Source organism: Salvelinus sp. IW2-2015, linkage group LG27 (assembly GCF_002910315.2).
Source record: "Salvelinus sp. IW2-2015 linkage group LG27, ASM291031v2, whole genome shotgun sequence".
Taxonomy (NCBI): Eukaryota; Metazoa; Chordata; class Actinopteri; order Salmoniformes; family Salmonidae; genus Salvelinus; species Salvelinus sp. IW2-2015.
This window is the reverse complement of record NC_036867.1, coordinates 2,222,330-2,244,075: the sequence shown is the minus strand read 5'-3', so window position 1 is coordinate 2,244,075 and position 21,746 is coordinate 2,222,330. Positions and strand designations below refer to the sequence as shown.

Genomic DNA, 21,746 nt, shown 5'->3' with positions numbered 1-21,746 from the left:
ACTCACAGTGTAGCGCTTCTTCTTGTCCCTCTGCTCGTTGTAGCAGGGGATGCTGACATTGGGGAAGCTGGACTGCTCCTCCATCCTGAACTGGAGCAGTCAGAGTTCAGAGGTTTGAGGTCAAAGCGTAGGTCAGAGGTCAAGCCTCCCAGCACCCTTCCACAGCGTCCGGTCCTGGACAGAGCTCACGTGGACAACTGAACCATCCTCATCATGGTTGACTGCTGTGGACAAAAGATAAGAGAGATTAGATTATACACTGAACAAAAATATATATGCAACATGCAAGAATTTCAAAGATTTTACTGAGTTACAGTTCATATAAGGAAATCAGTCAATTGAAATAAATGCATTAGGCGTACAGCCAAATTCTCTAAAACGATGTTGGCAGCGGCTTATGGTATAGAAATTAACATTAAATTCTCTGGCAAAAGTTCTGGTGGACATTCCTGCAGTCAGCATGCCAATTTCACACTCCTTTAAAACTCGAGACATTTGTGGCGTTGTGTGACAAAACTGCACAATTAAAAGTGGCCTTTTATTGTCCCCAGCACAAGGCGCACCTGTGTAATGATCACACTGTTTAATCAGCTTCTTGATATGCCATACCTGTCAGGTGGATGGATTATCTTGGAAAAGGAGAAATGGTCACTAACAGGGATGTAAACAAATTTGTACACAGATGTTTTTTGGGTGCATGTGGAAAACTTCTGGGATATTTTATTTCAGCTCATGAAACATGGGACCAACACRTTACATGTTGCGTTTTATATTTTTGTTCAGTATAGAGGTACTATAGAGAAAGGATACTGCACTCTATTCCATATGAGAGAATGAGCATACCTGCTCTATCATGTTACAGTTCTGCCTACAACCGTCTTAACGTTTCAGCCACCGGAATAAACCGCAAGCTCAGCCCTCATACATTGATCCTGCATGGAGCTGATTGCAGAGCACAGATTCTCAGCAGTTGTGGAGGGAGTTGTTGTTGGTAGCTGCTAGCGTGACAGAGGAGAACCCACAGTGTGGTCAGTGAGCGTCAACAGCCTCACAGCAGGATACCTCATCCTGGAATGACAGACATTAGGCTACGCTCCTACACCCCTCCTCGAATCTCTCCATGCTCTCTGTCACCTACACACCCAATCTATCCTGTTTAGTTCTTTACCTCATACCTCACTATTATCCACCTCTCTCTCATCACTTTCACTACTATCCATCTCTTCTCATCCCCACATCACCTACTATCCATCTCTTCTCATCCCCACATCCCCTACTATCCATTCCTCATCCTCTCTTCAGCCCCTCTCTCCAAACCGATGGACCCAGAGCTGCATGACTTCACTCTCCTCCTCTTCCCGCTCCTCCTCACATACAGCTCACACACACACACTCCCGCTCACCCCCCCCCACACCACACACACACACTCCCGCTCGCACGCTGGGCCTGTGACATTCTCCCTGGCTCCTGTCAAGAGTGTGGAGGACTGGAGGTATTTATAGATAACCTTCCGCTGGCTCTTTGAAGTTTGAAGCACACAGGCTAGGTAGAGACCTGTAGGAAGCTGCCCAGTGGGATCCCCAAGACAGGAAGAAGTGCCATTGTAGTGAACACTCTAGAGAGGTAGTAGTAGCCTATTATGAAATCACCTTGAAGACCTTATTGAGAAAAGAGAATTTCATCAGTCTCGATCAAAGCCTATCGATGCCTTGAAACAATATGGAGAAATTACAAATGCCACCTCAATCAAATGTATTTTCTTCAGGTTAAAATGTGTTAATGTTGATATGCTGCAAGGCTCAATATTAAATGTTCAATGTCTGCTTTAAAAAATGTTATCCATCAACCAATAGGTGCCCTTCTTTGCGAGGCATTGGTCTTTGCGGTCGAATCCGTTTTTAGAAATTCACTGCTCGACTGAGGAACCTTACAGATAATTGTATGTGTGGGGTACAGAGATGAGGTAGTCATTCAAAAATCATGTTTAACACTTTTGCGGTCTAAGCAACTTATTATGTGACTTGTTAAGCACAGTTTTACTCCTGAACTTATTATGGCTTGCCATAACATTTCAGGTTTTCGTTTTTTTATTAATTTGTAAAAATGTCTAAAAACATAATTCCACTTTGACATTATTGGGTATTGTGTGTATGCCAGTGACGTAAAATCTCAATTTAATAAATGTTAAATTCAGACCGTAACACAGCAAACTGTGTAAAGTCAAGGGGTGTGAATACTTTCTGAAGGCACTGCACATGGGATCAGAGACCAGCAGCCTTCCATTGTCAATACTAGTGATAATAATTAATGTTATTTTGTGAAGTGGTTCCTTGCATCATACAACACAATTTTCAGTCACCTTTTTGGCCAACAGTGTTACAGAATTTGTATATCTTTTTTTTTGAGGGGGGGGACCAGTGACTTGAGCTTTCAGACAAGTAAAGAAATCAGTCCTAAAAAAGTTCATGTCAAGCACTGTGCTGGTTACTTGCTGATCGTGTCGTGTCTGTTTTCCTGTTAGAAACAAAGCTTTTTGTTTGGTGGCGTGACACTGTGACTTGTCCTTTGTTTCATAGTGAGGTCAGCTAGCATGTTAAGTCATTTCTTTCAGACCTTGCCATTCGGTGCTTGGTGTAGGCTACAGCATGCTGGCTCTCTCTCACACAACAGTTCCCAGTTAACTGTGCTGTACTGAAAGTCTTGACAGAGAGATCTAATTCAACACTTCCCAGTAAACTGTGCTGTACTGAATGTCTTCACAGAGAGATATAATTCAACTCACGTAATAGTAAAGACGCATAAAGGGAGAAAGCCTCTTAAAATGCACAAGTGCAACTGAGAGACCTTCAGTTCCAGCCCCCCCCTCCCTTCCCACCACACCCACAGAGAGCAGAGCAGAGAGCCCATAGGCTTGACTGGGATATTATAAACAAATATTCTCCCACTGGGCTTGTTTCAAAATCAAATCATGCAAGCATGGCAAAATGACTGTGCATCCCGAGGCAGAACCGCTTTTTAACATTCCAGAAATACTTTTGTTCAAAGCTATTACATACTCCTTCATTTGGAATGCAGAACATAAAGTCCTGACCAATCCGCATCCTCAAACCAATATCACAAGAACAATCACATAAGGGGAAAGTAGACGTTAAGTTCGTGTTCAGGGGTTTTAGGTCACTAAATAAATACATTAAACAGAAAATGTATCATCACATTCACTGCTGATCGCCAGATGTTGCAAGCGTAGTTACAACACTGGGCTTGAATTAACTTGTGCTGACAAGCTCAAATATGTTACTATCAAAAATAGCCCTCTTCCTGGTTTGTTCAAACACACACATTCTTGCCTGTGGAAAATATTTTGAGGATGTTGAACAACCTGAATGGCATTATTATTAGTCTCAGCAGCCTGATGTGTCTTGTCAGCGGTCAGACCTAGAGGTCAGGAAACTCTCGATAAACAGCAGTGAAAGATCAGCCAGGAGAGGCATGTCAGCTGCTGTAGACATTGGGGGACATAGCCTGACTAAACAAGAGTGTCCTCTTTTCTGCTGGTATAAAAGGATGGAAATGAAGTACAAGGACGGCCATGGAAATAGGCATTTGGCTTTACTGAGCTATTTCAATAGTTGTTTTTATGAATAGGCCTATGTGTTGTTTAATTGGTGAGAGATCTATTTGTTATGCAACAGTATGGATTATTTCTAAAGGACCAACTACGCTATTGTTAGCCTGTGGGCTATACATTCACACAGAGACACTCATCTACAATTGACAAACATCCTCCCAGGGAGGAATTGATCATGACAAAGCTTTCTCTAAAAAAAGGAAGTGTGAGACAGCATCTGGACTAATGCCTAACCAGCAGTCCAGTACAGACGCCTCAAACCTCCACTGTTAATTAACAAACAACACTGGCTGTCCACAGCTGGCTGAGGAACTCTGTACTACTGCTACTACTACACACTCACATAACTTCTCCTCTTAACTCTACTTCTCAGGCTTGGGAAGTATGGCTGTAAACAGCACCATTGAGAACTAACAAAACAGAACTTGATGAGTGAAACTACAGTATTTGGACACTGGAGCATTTAGTCTGCAAATAGGCCTAACATTTGAATTAAGAATGTCTCTGAAAATCTAGAACTGACATTGGTGTATTGAGACTGGTGGATCTACCACACGGCAGTCATTTTAGGGTGTGTTTCCCGCCACCCCCTCATTCATGGTTATGTTGTAGCTTAAAGAAGCTTACTCTTATGGTTGGTTTGTTTCCCATAGACCAGGGACAGATGGCAAACAGGAGATGGACAATTCCAAGGTAACGAAATTAGACTCCGATTTTTTTTTTAAATAAAATGTATGCCAAACATTAAACATTGATTTCAAAGTTTAACAAACCATACAACTCTGAACATTATATATGTTCTGAATTAAGATTCAACTATGTCTTTATAAAGAATGGGGTGTCAGCTATGGTGTGACACATTGACTTTGAAAACATCTCTTTGGGTTATTGCACTACAGTAAGTGAAGTGGATTTACACCCGGTAACAGAATTGCTGTAATTGAATTTCATCCCTTGGGTCCCTGATCTGTACTACATAGAAATGCATAATTGTAGATATGAATGTCATTCTTTTCATGGTGATGTATCCTAAATAGGTATACAAACAGTAAAAATATGCAATATTATCCTTTGCATATTTGGGTATTATTCTACACACTGGATAATTGTTTTAATGAGCTCTGCCCCCAAACAAGACCAAATTTGGTTGATCCAGACCGGACCAAATCTGAACCAATCATACACGTACGTCTATGTTTCACCATTTTGGACATCAAAGTACAAATACAGTAGAGTACAGTACAGCACAGTAGAGTTCAGTACACTAGAGCACAGTACAGTGTACTCAGCTCTAGTGTGCTCTGCTGTGTACTGAACTATACTCTACCTTTCTTAACTGTACTCTACTGTGCTGTGCTTTAATGTACTGTGAACCCAACTGTGGTTTGTGACCACTATGATTTCCCATTTCAGCCAATTGTATTTCAGAAATTCCGTTACCGATTTTTCGTAAATTCCGTTACCGAAACAAAATGTATATAAGTAAAAAAAAAAAAAATACAACTAATTAATAGGTTTTCCTTTACCTGTTACTTCTGTCAACTTGTATTACCCTCCCTCCTCATGAGGGAGAGAAATTTGAAATTATCTTAGAGATTTGGGTTTTTGGTACTGGAATTTTAAGGTACAATGTTTCCTAAACTTGCAGAAGGCATAAAAATGTATCCAAAACTAAACGTACTGTAAGTGTTGATAGTAGTTGGCAGGGTTCTTTACTTCAACATTATTGTGTTTTGATGTATTTATAATACCCTTTAAGACTTTTTTGGTAGATGTTTTCCATCTGTTTGACCAGATATCAAAGCCTTTGCTTATTCCAAATTTGTAGGATGGAAAATGGAAAAAATAAATAATTATATGCTTAAATAAAACATTTAAATATAGACTTAACTTTTATTTGACATGCTCCTATGAACTTCACATGCTGGTGCTCATGGGTCCTTTTACATGGAAATGCCCAGATACAATACCCCCAGAGAACACCCTGGTTTTCTTGTTACACAATTGCATGGCTCTGCACCTACGCATTCCTGCTGTAGCCTAACTAGTGGTTACATTGTAGCCTAGAGTTAATCTACGACTGTATAGAAATAAAGTCCCATAACAAGACTATAGTCTCAACATGGAACACTCATGTGAAATTACAAGTGGAAAAGTACACCGAGATGTCTTCACATTGACTAACTGGCTGTGAAAAGGAAGTTAAAGCAAACATGGGGATGTTCCATGAACAGACAGACATACGGGAAAGAACAGGAGAAAATAGTTTCGTTTCTTAGTTGAACAATTTTTGAGAGAGAGAGAGCTGGACGTTATGTTTATGCTTTAAATTAGACAGTTCTAGCAGAAGAAAAAGTTACGTAATGACAATTTAACAGATGTATGTCTGTATATGGCTCAAAGTTGGAAGGAAACGATAACGGTTGTTGCAAAGATCCTGCACGACAACAGTACAGAAAAGTATACGTGTGAATGTACCTTATTTTGTCGGGTTTTTAATCCAACTAACTCCAATGGCGTGTTGCGCTGAAGGCAAAGGAATGTGTCAGTAAAAAATGTAGCAAAATCCGGTGAGTTTGACTCAATTATTTAGGAGGAAAATTCAAAGTCACAGCCTGTACTTTCTACTGCCATTCTGAGCGTCTGTCAAGGGGTAGCTCGAAGCAGGAAACATCAAGACGTTTGTCCTGCAAGTTCCAATGAAATTAGTCACGGGACCACACACATAAAGAGAATGAAAATATTGAGGTGGAAACAGCAGCAAACAGTAACCCCTAGCGGTGGAACGTGGGCAGGGCCACAACCACGTTGTTCCATGTGAAATTAGTACCGCACGTCCCTCTGTGACATGAGATCTACAGCCCACTGTACAGTATGTATGTAGAGCGTCATCTTTAATGTCCATTAAAGGTCTGTGTCTGTTTGGTCATTCACTGTAACTTTTGTTATATTGTATTCGTTTATATTATATTGTATTATATTCAGTTATGTTCTATTCTATTATTTGATAGTTAGAGCAAAAGGATGTCCAAGTCCTATCTAGCAGGTGTCCCTTCCACTCCTGAAACGGTCTCTACACGTTTGAAGGTACTAACATCATGACTGTGACTGAAGGTTGACCTCTCCATGGAGGCTTTGTGATGGGAAGAGAACTGTCCTGCAGGCTGCAGCCGTAGCTTGAGGTCTGCATCAAAGTGCTCAAGGAAAGTGGACGTCTGCCAAGGAACTATACAGGGTCCTGACCTCCTGTTTAGGAAATATTGACTCATCTAACAGATATTTCCTACTACCGGTAATAGTGGATACATCTAGCCTACTCATCATCACTTTATGAATGAATGTTCATGATGATAAATATCACACTTCTTTCCATGTAAGTACAGTGATACTGGCTGGCTGACACAGGTATTCCCATGGCCATAATAGTGGCCCTTCTATGTAGGCCTATCGGTGGAAATTTATGGAGATTGGGCTCAACCAAAGTAGGCATTTGTATTGTAATAAATGTGTTATGCAAAGAGATCAAGAAATGGGTATATTCGCTAATTATTTTAAACTACACTACCATTCAAAAGTTTGGGGTCACTTAGAAATGTTCTTGTTTTTGAAAGAGAAGCAATTTTTTTTGTCCATTAAAATAACATCAGATTGATCAGAAATACAGTGTAGACATTGTTAATGTTGTAAATGACTATTGTAGCTGGAAACAGCAGATAAACAGTTCTACATAGGCGTACAGAGGCCCATTATCAGCAACCATCACTCCTGTGTTCCAATGGCACATTGTGTTAGCTAATCCAAGTTTATAATTTTAAAAGACTAATTGATCATTAGAAAAATATTTTGCAATTATGTTAGAACAGCTGAAAACTGTTGCTCTGATTAAAGAAGCAATAAAACTGGCCTTCTTTAGACTAGTTGAGTATCTGGAGCATCAGCATTTGTGGGTTCAATTGCAGGCTCAAAATGGGCTGAAGATCTCGAACAACGCTGTGTACTACTCCCTTCACAGAACAGCGCAAACTGTCTCTAACCAGAATAGAAAGAGGAGTGGGAGGCCCCGATGCACAACTGAGCAAGAGGACAAGTACATTAGAGTTGTCCTCTAAGCTGCCAGTTGAGGACTTGTGAGGCATCTGTTTCTCAAACTAGACACTCTAATGTACTTGTCCTCTTGCTCAGTTGTGCATCGGGGCCTCCCACTCCTCTTTCTATTCTGGTTAGAGACAGTTTGCACTGTTCTGTGAAGGGAGTAGAACACAGCGTTGTTCGAGATCTTCAGTTTCTTGGCAATTTCTCACATGGTATAGCCTTCATTTCTCAGAACAAGAATAAACTGACGAGTTTCAGAAGAAAGGTCTTTGTTTCTGGCCATTTTGAGCCTGCAATCGAACCCACAAATGCTGATGCCCCAGATACTCAACTAGTCTAAAGAAGGCCAGTTTTATTGTTACTTTAATCAGCACAACAGTTTTCAGCTGTGCTAACAAAATTGCAAAAGGGTTTTCTAATGATCAATTAGTCTTTTAAAATTATAAACTTGGATTAGCTAACACAACGTGCCGTAGGAACACAGGACTGGTGGTTGCTGATAATGGGCCTCTGTTTGCCTATGAAGATATTCCATAAAAAATCTGCCGTTTCCAGCTACAATAGTCATTTACAACATTAACAAGGTCTACACTGTATTTTTGATAAATGTAATGTTATTTTAATGGACAAAAATTTGCTTTTCTTTAAAAAACAAGGACATTTCTAAGTGACCCCAAACGTTTGAACGGTAGTGTAGATCCACAATACAGTACATGTAGGCCTACAGTTGCTCAGATCATGTAATGCATGTCACAAAGTATTTGTACACAAGGGGGCAGCAGGACACCATTTGAAATAGAGCTGTCATTCCACGACTGTTATGCTTGCAGAAGGGCACACTGTCTGCCAGCCTCTGTTAATTATTACTACAGTAGGCCTACTGTTTTGTTCTGCATTGAACATAACTTGAATATTGTTGTTATTGTAAAAAAAAATGTTATAAATACTTGTCTTTACCTTCATAACCGTCTAGATTTTTTCAACAGGTTTGTATGATGATTGTAGAATAGACAGATAAAAAAATATATAAAATAATATAGGTTTTTATCGCCAAAATACTTTCGTATTAATTGTCACAATGTTCAATTGCGTTCAAAGCTAGAGGCCCTTTTGGAGCGCTCCCCTGATTCTAACCAATCAGGTGCGAGGCCGCCTGCGCAGATTCAAACACCCTTCTAGAAGGAGGCTGGGCGCGAGATTCGGCGGGATCGACAAAAATCTGAATGCGAAAATAACAAAATAGAAGTACAGTGGGAGGGAGAACAGTGTGTAGCCTACAAGGCAGGTTAGCTAACTATATATGTTCACATCCTATTCGATCGGATATTGACATTGCATGCATCGCGGTGACATGCAAAATATAAGGAGATGCGTTTTTATTTACGATTGCACACATTTCCTACAACAAGAAAGAGTTTGACATGAAAGTGAACCGCTAGCTAACCAGCGAAAGTGTGGCACTGTATTTTAGGCTACTGTCTGAAAATAAACTGGAAGATGACAGACATTGGATTGTATGGATAACTGTCCATAGAGATCATCTAATTCGCTTTTATATGGATTTTAGACCAACTACAAATAGAGGATTTCTTATTTGAAAAGCTTTGATCAGCTGTCATTATGGCCAACATAACGTCGCGCAGGTAGGTGACACATTGCTGCTAAATCTGCAGTTCATTTGGCTGCGTACTAGCTACATTTGAATGGTTTCAGATATGATACAAAAATGTTGCAACAAAATAGCTACAGTAAAGATGCAATTCATAGTGAAACCCATTGCTCAGGCATGGCATTATATTGAGCCAGATGTCACGTTGATCGTTGACACATCAAGAGCACCTTCTCACGGTCACATAACGTGTTAGTTAGATATTGAAATACAGTAAGTAGGCTACAGCAAATTACAGCCTAGTTAGGATTCTAAAGGTGAATTAAAATAGTTGAATCAATTCCATCAATACTTTATTTAGCTGGATGTTTGTGCAAAATGTATGGTTATAGAACAGTCATAAGAGTGCATGTGGCACTCTTCAGTGAATAACCAAAGCATGTCGCGAGCTTGTGAACCAGCACAGCTGTTTGAGTTGCTTATTTTGTAGTAGACTAGGCTATGACCCTTTTGGTCATGATAACTTTGATAAAACAAATAAAAACCGTTGATTTGAGTTGTTCGGGGGTTATGTAACTGCTTTGGTCTGTATTGTATTTTGTTGCTTAATTCAACACCCATTCATTGCCATCTTTCCCCGAACAGAAAACATGGCTGACAGTCTGTGAGATGTGGTCTTGGCTAAAAGAGATCCACCTTTTGTAAAATGAACGTCAAAAGTTAGATTTTTTGGGCGTTTTAGCTAACCCTAGCTCTTTTCCTAACCTTAACTTAATTATCCTAACCGGATACGTTAATTCTCCTAACCTGCTGCATTGCTGCGTAAATTCTCCTAACCTGCTACGAAAAGTCAAATGTGACGTTAATTTGACAAAAGTTGGATCCCTTCTAGCCATTACCGTGAGACGTAGCACGAGTAAGACTATTGAACAGATAGAGCACTTGCTATTTTCATCTAAGGCTACAGAAAAAATATATTAGATGGCCAAGCCCTCTGTTGTTTTAGTATGAACATTATTGTTCAAGGGAAATAAAATAGATGTATTGATTTAGAAAAAACATAGTCCAACATAGGATTATGATTGTTTTGTGCACCATTCTACCACATTGTGTGGGTACATGTTTGGAAAATCCCCTATAACAGAGAGTCCCATAAAATGGTAAACAGAGAATGCTACTACTGTAGGCTAGGCATCTAAAATACATCTATTGTTTTCACAAATCAGATTTAGTTTGTTAATTATATATATGAATAATAATGTATATAGGATAGTCAGAGCACTAATGTATTAATTTATGGAGATATTTTCCCTCTGAGGTAAGGCTAGAATGACACAGCTGTGTGTTATTAGTATTTGTGAGTTTGAGCCTGTGATTTATTTAACTAGGCAAGTCAGTTAAGAACAAATTCTTATTTTCAATGACAGCCTAGGAACAGTGGGTTAACTGCCTTGTTCAGGGGCAGAATGACAGATTTTTTACTTGTCAGCTCAGGGATTTGATCTTGCAACCTTTCAGTTACTAGTCCAACGCTCTAACCACTAGGCTACCTGCCGCCCCAGATGGCTGAATTAACTATTGATTTATAGGCTGATTGGAGTCTGCTACCTGCCCTTAAACACACAAACATGACAATGACGTCATTTCCGTCTGAACAAACAACTCAGTGGTGTGTGTGTATCCCTCCACCCTCTACCCCCCCTAGACCCTATCCCCTCGGTTTGCCCCATCTGGGGGTGATAGGGGAGGGCCAGGGTGGTGGAGGATGGTCCTCTCTACCTCTCACTCTGCTTTACATTTCACATGGAAGTTCAAGTTTGAATTGAAGAAACCTGTGGGAACACAGTCTACAGAGGCCAATATTTCAGTTATATATTTTATTCACATAATAAATGAGGCATTGAAAAAGCATATGAAGAATATGACACGTTTGATTTAGAAAATATATTTTTGTGCCTTTGCCAACATTGTACACAAATTACGTAGGTATTACACATAGATTAAGATTACTTTAGTAGTCTATGAAGAAGTTGTTTGAGAGAACGTAAGACTCGAAACAGTACTGGCTCAGGCACCTTGGCTAAGTTCTTATATAAGAAATCATACCAATCCCCCTGAGTCGATTTTGAAACTCCTGTTTAATTCAGCCTGGACCGTTAGGTCTGACCTATTAGTTTAGCCACACCCCAGGCCTGCCTCCTTGCAGCACGCGCCCCATGCGCACCACGCACACACTCACTCACTCACTCACTCACTCATTCACTCACTCACTCACTCACTCACTCACTCACTCACTCACTCACTCACTCACTCACTCACTCACTCACTCATTCACTCACACACACACACACACACACACACACACACACACCTTTATGCCACACACCTAGATACGACAAAGAGCCTGTTTATGTGGGAGCACACACCCTGGGCTCAGACCCACTTCCACCTCTCTCTTTCCTGTACTGAGGGAATTATGTTGAAATTCAATTGGCATGTCCCAGTCACCACTGAAGAAGCCCTTTCATCACAGGCCAGTACTGAAAACCTGTGGGAGGCCTTGTTTTCCTCACCACAGTGTGTGTGTTCAAATGTGTACGTGTTAGAGTGATTGAATGTGTGTGCGTGTGTGTGTGCATCTGCTGTGCTGGTGGCGCATGTGAGTGTGTATTTCAGAGACTAAAACAACAGAGCCATATTTAGGAACTTCATACTTTGACCTTCTTTAGAGAGGGGAGAAAGACTGCTGTAAATCCACCCAACATTTCATCCAAACCAGGAGGATGGCATCAGGCTGAATGTTGTAAAGAAATGCAATGAACAGAGATGAAATTCCTTATTTTACATGTACGAGATGCATGTTAATCCTACAGAATATATTTACAGCACCAGTCAAAAGTTTGTACACACCCACTCAAGGGTTTTTCTTTATTTGTACTGTTTTCTACATTGTAGAATAATAGTGAAGCCAACATAACTATAAAATAACACACATGGAATCATGTAGTAACCAAAGAAAGTGTTAAACAAATCAAAATATAATTTATATTTAAGATTCTTCAAAGTAGCCACCCTTTGCCTTGACAGCTTTGTACACTCTTGACATTCTCTCAACCAGCTTCATGAGGTAGTCACCTGGAATGCATTTCAATTAACAGGTGTGCCTTGTTTAAAGTTCATTTGTGGAATTTCTTTCCTTCTTAATGCGTTTGAGCCAGTCACTTGTGTTGTGACATGGTAAGGGGGTATACAGAAGATAGCCCAAGTCCATATGGCAAGAAAAGCTCAAATAAGCAAAGAAAAACGAGAGTCCATCATTACTTTAAGACATGAAGGTCAGTCAATGCGGAACATTTCAAGAACTTTGAAAGTTTCTTCAAGTGTAGTTGCAAAAACCATCAAGCGCAATGATGAAACTGGCTCTTATGAGGACCGCCACAGGAAAGGAAGACCCAGAGTTACCTCTGCTGCAGAGGATATGTTCATTAGAGTTACCAGCCTCAGAAATTGCAGCGCAAATAAATGCTTCACAGAGTTCAAGTAACAGACACATCTCAACATCAACTGTTCAGAGGAGACTGCGTGAATCAGGCCTTCATGGTCAAATTGCTGCAAAGAAACCACTACTAAAGGACACCAATAAGAAGAAGAAACGTGCTTGGGCCAAGAAACACGAGCAATGGACATTAGACCAGTGTAAATCTGACCGTTGGTCTGATGAGTCCAAATTTGAGATTTTTGGTTCCAACCGTCGTGTCTTTGTGAAACGCAGAGTAAGTGAACGGATGATCTCCGCATGTGTGGTTCCCACCGTGAAGCATGGAGGAGGAGGTGTGATGGTGTGGAGGTGCTTTTCTGGTGACACTGTCAGTGATTTATTTAGAATTCAAGGCACACTTAACCAGCATGGCTACCACAGCATTCTGCAGCGGTATGCCATCCCATCTGGTTTGCATTTAGTGGGACTATCATTTGTTTTTCAACAGAACAATGACACAACACCCCTCTAGGGCTCCTTCAAGACAGTTGCAAAAACATTCCAGGTGAAGCTCTTGAGAGAATACAAAGAGTGTGCAAAGCTGTCATCAAGGCAAAGGGTGGCTACTATGAATCTAAAATATAAAATATTGTTTGATTTGTTTAACACTTCTGGTTACTAAATGATTCCATATGTGTTATTTTGTAGTTTTGATATCTTTACTATTATTCTACCATGTAGAAAATAGTTTAAAAAAACAAAAAAAAATAAGAAAAACCCTTGAATGAGTAGGTGTGTCCAAACTTTTGACTGGTACTGTATATCTAAACGTTCCCACCACGTTGTGCTCTTCTGAATGCAGCCCCTGTCCTTCAGTCTCTGGGATTGTATGGGACTGTGGCTGGCCTTGGAATCAGTCAATTGCATGTAGGCCCATATTATGTTACTGTGCTGTGATACTATCTAACTTCAGACTCTTATTTGACAATATCTGGAATGCAATGAGACCAATAGCTCAGTATATCTCTGTTGACAGCTGTGGTGTAGCTTTATCACATAGCTCTGGTTCTGGTGCGTCTCAGCCGTTGGAACAGTGTCAGTGTGAACTTACAGGTTAGGTTTGCTCTGTGATTACTCTGGGTAACCACTGTCCTCAACCCTCCTCCCTGTCTGTTTATTAGATGTTCTACCCCTGGCACAACGTGACGCCATGAAGGAAGTGTTGCCCAGCAACAAGACATTTCTATGGACAGAGCTAAGTGTGCACAACTACTTTCTCTGTGTCCAGTATTACAGCTTTTTGCTGTCTGAGAAGTTACAAGTCTTGATTAAATCTAATAGATTGTGAGTTATAGGTGTTTAAATTGGCCCTATTTTCCTAAAATCAACACTCGAGGCAAAAAGGGACAGTTGTGTGAAGGTGGATTTGCCCCAAAAAAGGCAGCAGTTGTTCCACTATACCCAATAAGACTAGCTTTTACCCTTTTACCACCTAGGTATAGAGGCAGTCTGCCACAGTCAGGGTTGGCATCATAATGCCTAATCTAGCAGGGAACAAGGGACGGCTAGGCTACTCTAATTATGGTCAGGAATGTTCTGTTTAATATGAGTCTCAACTCTGTTTCCGTCTCTGCACATGTACTGAGACTGAGACTACTGCCAATCCTGCTTCACCATGAATGACTATGCCTGCTCGATCCATTGACTTCTGATTCAGTTTGAAATTGGACGGTTATTTGTAATTGGCTATCAGTGGGTTGGCGCTGTATGTGACTCATTTGTGGCATGAATGATGTCTTGTTCCTGCTTGTGTCTTTTTATGTTTTATTGATGTCACTAGTTCTGAGTCCACCCTGTAATATTGTGTCATGATTATGTCAATGCTCTTGTTTTACTTAAGTGGCTGTGTTGATTAGTGATTGACTATAATGAAATGTGAAAAGAGTAATAAATAAGAGTATCTCTCTCTCTTTCCTCTACCTCTCCATCTCTCCTTTTTCAGTGAGTCTGAGGATGAAGATCTACACTCCACAGATCCTGAGAGTAAGGACAAGAGCAAAGACAAGAAGATACTGTGCAAAGTCAAATGGTCTCGCGATGAGGTAGGCTAATTCTATAAGAGGCATATGAGTGGGCCAGTTTGGTCAAGTGTGCTAGTTAGTTTATTGCTCTCACTGTTTAACCATTATTTATTGTACCTGTCTTACATTGTTTTAGTGTTCAAATGGATTGAGAATAGCATGTGCGTGAAAGTGTGCTGTGGTCCAACAGTCTGTTTGTTTATAAATGTATTGTCTGCAGCAATCTGCTGCTATTCTATTGCATGATATGTAGGAAGCCCTATAGTTCCCCCTACTAAAGGGCGTTAACCTTATGGAAGCACTGAGGATGAAGGGAGTGTCTCAGGAAGGTTGGCTCCTGACTGTCTCTCTCTGCCCTGCCCCCCCCCCCTCTTCTCGCTGCAGGACGAGAGGCTGAAGAAGTCAGTGGAGCAGCATGGAGCAGACTCCTGGAAATTAGTAGCTAATAATTTCACAGTAAGTGGTACAACTGTGACACACTGTTAGAACATGGTGTTAAAATACAAAGCTTTCTGTAATAAGCACAGTAACACACTAACAAAAATCAGGTCTATATATTGATGATATGTAATAGTGATGGGGGAAAATGCAGGAAAACTGTAATCTGTTTTACCTAATTTCTACCAACATCACCTGTGCAATTAGAGGTGAAAAAAATATACCTTTACTTCACACACATAGCTCTCTCTCGCCCTCCATTTGGCAAATCTGACCATAACTCTATCCTCCTGATTCCTGCTTACAAGCAAAAACTCCTCAAACAGTAAGTACCTGTGACCCGCTCAATACGGAAGTGGTCCGATGAATCGGGTGTTAAGCTGCAGGACTGTTTCGCTAGCACAGATTGGAATATTTTCTGGGATTCATCTGGTGGCATTGAGGAGTTTACCACACCAGTCACCCGTTTCATTAATAAGTGCGTCAACGACGTCGACCCTACAGTGACTGTACGCGCATATCCCAACCAGAAGCCATGGATTACAGGCAACATCCGCACTGAGCTAAAGGCTATAGCTACCGCTTTGATTGAGCGGGGCACTAACCTGGCCGTTTATAAGAAATCCCGCTACGGCCTCCGATGAACCATCAAACAGGCAGAGCGTCAATACAGGACTAAGATTGAATTCTACTACACCAGCTCTGAAGCTCGTCGGATGTGGCAGGGCTTGCAAACTATCATGGATAACAAAGGGAAACTCAGCCGCAAGCTGCCCAGTGACACAAGCCTACCCGACGAGCTAAATGCCTTCTATGCTCACATCAAGGCAAGGAGCACTGAAACATGCATGAGAGCACCAGCTGTTCCGGACGGCTGTGTGACCATGCTCTCCGTGGCCGATGTGAGTAAGACCTTTAAACAGGTTAACATTCACAAGCACGCAGGGCAAGATGGATTACCAGGACGCCTACTCAGAGCATGTGCAGACCAGCTGGCAAGTGTCTTCACTGACATTTTCAACCTCTCCCTGATCCAGTCTGTAGTACCTACATGTTTCAAGCAGACCACCATAGTCCCTGTCTAAATGACTATTTCCCCTTAGCACTCACATCTATAGCCATGAAATGCTTTGAAAGGCTGGTCATGGCGTACATCAACACCATCATCCCAGACACCCTGGATGACGCAATATCTATTTCACCCCATACTGCCCTTTCCCACCTGGACAAAAGGAACACCTATGTAAGAATGCTGTTCATTGTCTTATAGTATCTATTACTTATAGATACTTTGGTTATTTGTAGTACTCACAGGTGTTGTGTGAGGTGGGGTTATTTGTAGTACTCACAGGTGTTGTGTGAGGTGGGGTTATTTGTAGTACTCACAGGTGTTGTGTGAGGTGGGGTTATTAGTGGTACTCACAGGTGTTGTGTGAGGTGGGGTTATTGTGGTACTCCCAGGTTGTTGTGTGAGGTGGGTTATTGTAGTACTCACAGGTGTTTTGGGTGTGAGGTGGGGTTATTAGTGTACTCCCAGTGTTGTGTGGAGGTGGGTTATTAGTGGTACTCACAGGTGTTGTGTGAGGTGGGGTTATTAGTGGTACTCCAAGGTGTTGTGTGAGGTGGGTTATTAGTGGTACTCACAGGTGTTTGTGTGAGGTGGGGTTATTAGTGGTCTCACAGGTGTTTGTGTGGGTGGGGGTTATTAGTGGTACTCACAGGTGTTTGTGTGAGGTGGGGTTATTAGTGGTATCACAAGTGTTGTGTGAGGTGGGGTTATTGTGGTACTCACGGTGTTGTGTGAGGTGGGTTATTAGCAAGTGGTGTGTACGTGAATTGATAACTCAGGGGGGCAGCTGCAAGGTTGGGTTTGTGTGTTAATGAGGTGTTGTGTTCTGCGTTGTGTCTGTCACAGGGGAGGACAGATGGCCAGTGTCAGCACCGCTGGCAGAAGGTGCTCAACCAGAGCTGGTGAAAGGACCCTGGACAAAAGAGAGGATCAGAGGTAAGTGGAGATGGGAGTTACCCCAACCTGGGATGGGGGGGGGGGGGGGGAGAAGTAGATTAGAGCTAGAGAGAACAATATATTGTTCTGAATTTTATTGGCGCGGCTTCGTTGATAACACAATACAAACAAGCTGCAGGATGAACATCACAGACCTTTATTTTGTGTTGTAACTTGAAACATTGAAAGGAACATATAGTACACACGTTCCTCTCCCACTCTCTACCCCTGTTTGTAGCCCATAGGCCCTGCAGTAGTTTTCATTGGCTTGCATACGACTCACTACCTCATGCTTTAGAACAACCAAAGCTCTCCAAGTTTCCCTGATCCTGAGCCCCTCCTCAGCCAGGCTTTAGGGTCATATTCTCATAGTTGGAAGTGAAAATACATTCCTTAAATAGAACTACATGATGCCTCGCCTACTGGAATGTCAAGATTGATATTTTGTTCCTCCAAACATCTAGGCCTCACATCACAACACGCCAGTGATAGTATTGTTCTGGCTTGCCCTTAGTGAACATGCTAGAAGTAAGATATTCAGGAAGCTAATAGCACTGGGTAGTGTGGGCCTGCTAAGAGATGACAAAACATGTTTGGCTCCATGACAAGAGTGTTGTGGCAACTAGTTCTACTTCTTCAGCTGCATTCTTGACATTGTCTAGTGTTGCCAATGATGATGTGGCACCTCTGTTTGTGCGGTAATGGCATATATCCTCCAGTAATAGAAACTATACAGTATGCCAGGGGGTCGGGAACAGGCGGCGTGATTCCCTCCAGTAATAGATACTATACAGTATGCCAGGGGTCGGGAACAGGCGGCGTGATTCCCTCCAGTAATATATACTATACAGTATGCCAGGGGTCGGGAACAGGGGGCGTGAATCCCCCACACCTCCCTGTATGTTCCCAAGTATTCCCACAAATAAAAAAAGAGACATGATCATGTCTCAATGTTATTAATGTATGAAATTATTGTTATTTTCAAATACAATCACTTTTTGGGCTTAGTTGTGGTCAATTTGCAGTGTACAAATTATTCTAAATATGTTGTCCCGTGGCTGAATCTAGTTGCCTACCCCTGCAGTATGCATATTTTTTAAGTCCAGAGGATTGCATTGTAAGAAGTCCCTGTCTTCTTTACTCCTGTGTGTATAGGTGATTGACCTGGTTCATAAATATGGCCCCAAGCGCTGGTCGGTGATTGCTAAGCACCTGCAAGGGCGGATCGGGAAGCAGTGCCGTGAGCGCTGGCACAACCATCTGAACCCTGAGGTGAAGAAGTCCTCCTGGACCCAGGAAGAGGACAGCATCATCTACCAGGCCCACAAACGCCTGGGCAACCGCTGGGCCGAGATCTCCAAGCTGCTGCCTGGAAGGTAACGGAATGATATACCGTACATCTCTTTGCCTGAGTTAGTGGGTGGTTGCATCTCAATAGAGTAAAAGTGGGGTTTACATCTCAATAGAGTAAAAGTGGGTGGTTACATCTCAATAGAGTAAAAGTGGGTGGTTGCATCTCAATAGAGTAAAAGTGGGTGGTTGCATCTCAATAGAGTAAAAGTGGTGGGTTGCATCTCAATAGAGTAAAAGTGGGTGGTACATGTCAATAGAGTAAAGTGGGTGGTTACATCTCAATAGAGTAAAAGTGGGTGGTTGCATCTCAATAGAGTAAAAGTGGGTGTTACATCTCAATAGAGTAAAAGTGGGTGGTTGATCTCAATAGAGTAAAAGTGGGTGGTTGCATCTCAATAGAGTAAAAGTGGGTGGTTGCATCTCAATAGAGTAAAAGTTGTGGTTGCATCTCAATAGAGTAAAAGTGGTGGTTGCATCTCAATAGAGTAAAAGTGGGTGGTTGCATCTCAATAGAGTAAAAGTGGGTGGTTACATGTCAATAGAGTAAAAGTGGGTGGTTACATCTCAATAGAGTAAATGTGGTGGTTACATCTCATAGAGTAAAGTGGGTGTTAATCTCAATAGAGGTAAAGTGGGGTTACATCTCAAATAGAGTAAAAGTGGGTGGTTCATCTCAAATAGAGTAAAGTGGGTGGTACAATCTCAATAGAGTAAATGTGGTGCATCTCATAGAGTAAGTGGTGTGGTCATCTCAATAGAGAAAACGTGGGTGGTTGTACTTCAATAAGAGTAAAAGTGGTGGTTGCATCTCAATAGAGTAAAAGTGGGTGGTTGCATTCTCAATAGAGTAAAAGTGGGTGGTTGCATCTCCAATAGAGTAAAAGTGGGTGGTTACATCTCATAGAGTAAAAGTGGGTGGTTGCATCCAATTAGAGTAAAAGTGGGTGGTTACATCTCAATAGAGTAAAATGGGTGGGTACACTCAAGAGAGTAAAGTGAGTGGTTACATCTCAATAGAGTTAAAAAGTGGTGGTTACATCTCATATTAAGTAAAAGTGGTGGTTACATTCAATAGAGTAAAAGTGGAGTTGGTTGCATTTCTCAATAGAGAAACGTGACGGTGGACATCTTCAATAGAGAAAAGTGGGTGGTTACATCTCAATAGAGTAAAAGTGGGTGGTTACATCTCAATAGAGTAAAAGTGGGTGGTTACATCTCAATAGAGTAAAAGTGGCTTTCCTTCTTCTCCTGGTCAGCTTTCCTTCATATTTCCTACACCTACAGTATAGTAGTATCTGGTCCCATAACCAAAGGTGTAAGGCTAAGGGCAAAAGCGTAGGTTTTATTAGGTTTTTGGACAGATCTAAAGTATTTGAATAACCTCCCTTATAGGACGGACAACTCCATCAAGAATCACTGGAACTCCACCATGAGGAGGAAAGTGGAGCACGAGGGGTACCTCCAGGACGGCTGCAGGGGATTCAGCTCAGAGCACGGGGGGTTGAAGCGACGCCACCACAGACCCTGTGTCCCCCAACCAGACACCCCCCATGGTGGGCACAGCCCTCTGGGCATGGCTGGACCAACTCAGGTGAGAGGCCTCTCAGACACTACTGTTCCGTTTCATTCAAACAAGGTTTATTGGCATATTGAAAGGATCAGTGTTTAATGTTCCTGTGTGTTGTAGCTTGGGGGTTACCTCTATAGCCCTCACTGTGGCCAGCTGATGGACAGCCTCCCAGACTCCTCCAGCTACTTATCGGTGAGTGACCTGTCCTTTACAGCTGGCCAAGAGTCCGATATGTTGTTTGACTCAAAAGCTCAAGGTTTGGACTGAAGCATGGAGCTAATCAGTAGAAGTGTCTTCCAATCCTGTCCACTTTACCATCCCTTTTTTATACCTTTCCACCGTACTAACTTCAGTCTACTTTGTATTAATCACTTTCTGAATCAAACAACTAAATGACCTGCCTGAATTCCTGTTTCTTCTCTGTGTCTTTAACAAATGTGTGGTTTGGTGTTAATCAGAGTAAGCCTGAGTCTGATATGAGTCATTTGTGAGTAAATTTGTTCTCTCCTTCCTTCTTTCCCTGCCTACCTTTTCTTCACTCCCTCCGTCCACTCCTCTCCTTCCCGTGTGTGTTTACTCCAGCCGTCCTGCCATGACGATCCAGACAAAGAGCAGAGAATTAAGGAGCTTGAGCTGCTGCTTATGTCAGCAGAGACCGAGGTCCGGAGACAGGCCCAGTGCCGAGGCCCATGTGTAAGACACACTCTCAGTGTGTATGTGTGTGATGATGTAGCCTAGTCCACTTGAGCTCGTAGTTATGCTGTAGTGATGTCATAGTAGCCTACCCATCTCACCCCTCTCCCCACACTCCCGTTACGCTTCGTAGTTCTACCCCTCCCATCCCCATTTTCAGTGCTTCCTGCCATCTCGCCATGCGGCCGCCACCATTAAAACCTCCTCTCACTCCCTCCAGCCTCCTTCCCTCCAGCCTCCTCCAGCCTCCTATCTGCACGGTGTCACTTCAGCCAGTGGTTTGGAACCAAACATGTGTTTCCCCCTTTTTCTTCTTCTTTTTTAAACCTTTTCCCTTCTTTCACCACACCACTGTGGCTTCCATAGCAGAATCCCCCACTCGTTGTCTTTCTTCATTCATCTATTCACTCCATCCATGTATCTCATTTTAACCTGCGTTACAGAACAAACTATTATGATGATGTCAGTGGTTCAGATTTTAAATGATAAATATCTTGGTGTGTTACAACACATGCCTACCACTGACTTCTCAATGAGGTTCAATGACGTTTTAGACTGAGGGAACAAGTTTGGGTGTTGGGAGACTTTTGGGTATGAATTTCGTTACATTGCCTTGTCGTCTAAACTTGATTGAACTTCCTTGAAACGTCATAACTTCATTCATTGGGAGTTTTCCGAACCCAGTCAGCCTTACTGACCTGGTTGGTGTCCAACCCCACCATCAGCAGCACCCTAACCCCAGTCTCTTCTCTCTCAGAGTGTGGAGCGTTACTCCAGCTGGGCAGACGGCGTGTCAGA

The 21,746-nt window shown here is 42.0% G+C and overlaps 2 protein-coding genes across 3 annotated transcripts in view; one reads left to right on the top strand and one right to left on the bottom strand.

Annotated features, from left to right (window-relative positions):
* sgk3 (serum/glucocorticoid regulated kinase family member 3) overlaps positions 1 to 6,337 on the bottom strand; it is a 32,932-nt gene extending 26,595 nt beyond the window's left edge. Inside the window, exons 1-2 of one of the 2 annotated variants that reach the window (XM_023972240.2) lie at positions 6,108 to 6,337; positions 7 to 224 (exon numbers count right to left, since the gene is read on the bottom strand). In XM_023972240.2, the coding sequence (XP_023828008.1) occupies positions 7 to 84 (78 nt within the window). In that variant the 5' untranslated portion in view covers positions 85 to 224; positions 6,108 to 6,337. The remainder of the gene's footprint in view (positions 1 to 6; positions 225 to 6,107) is intronic. The other variant, XM_023972242.2, reaches the window with a different exon arrangement.
* Positions 6,338 to 8,930: 2,593 nt separating this feature from the next.
* Positions 8,931 to 21,746, top strand: part of LOC111953853 (myb-related protein A) — a 20,698-nt gene continuing 7,882 nt past the window's right edge. Inside the window, 11 exon segments of the mRNA XM_070435658.1 lie at positions 8,931 to 9,364; positions 14,811 to 14,910; positions 15,274 to 15,345; positions 17,243 to 17,285; positions 17,288 to 17,332; positions 17,847 to 17,860; positions 18,488 to 18,708; positions 20,078 to 20,276; positions 20,373 to 20,447; positions 20,838 to 20,948; positions 21,706 to 21,738. Of these exon segments, the coding sequence (XP_070291759.1) occupies positions 9,342 to 9,364; positions 14,811 to 14,910; positions 15,274 to 15,345; positions 17,243 to 17,285; positions 17,288 to 17,332; positions 17,847 to 17,860; positions 18,488 to 18,708; positions 20,078 to 20,276; positions 20,373 to 20,447; positions 20,838 to 20,948; positions 21,706 to 21,738 (936 nt within the window). The 5' untranslated portion in view covers positions 8,931 to 9,341.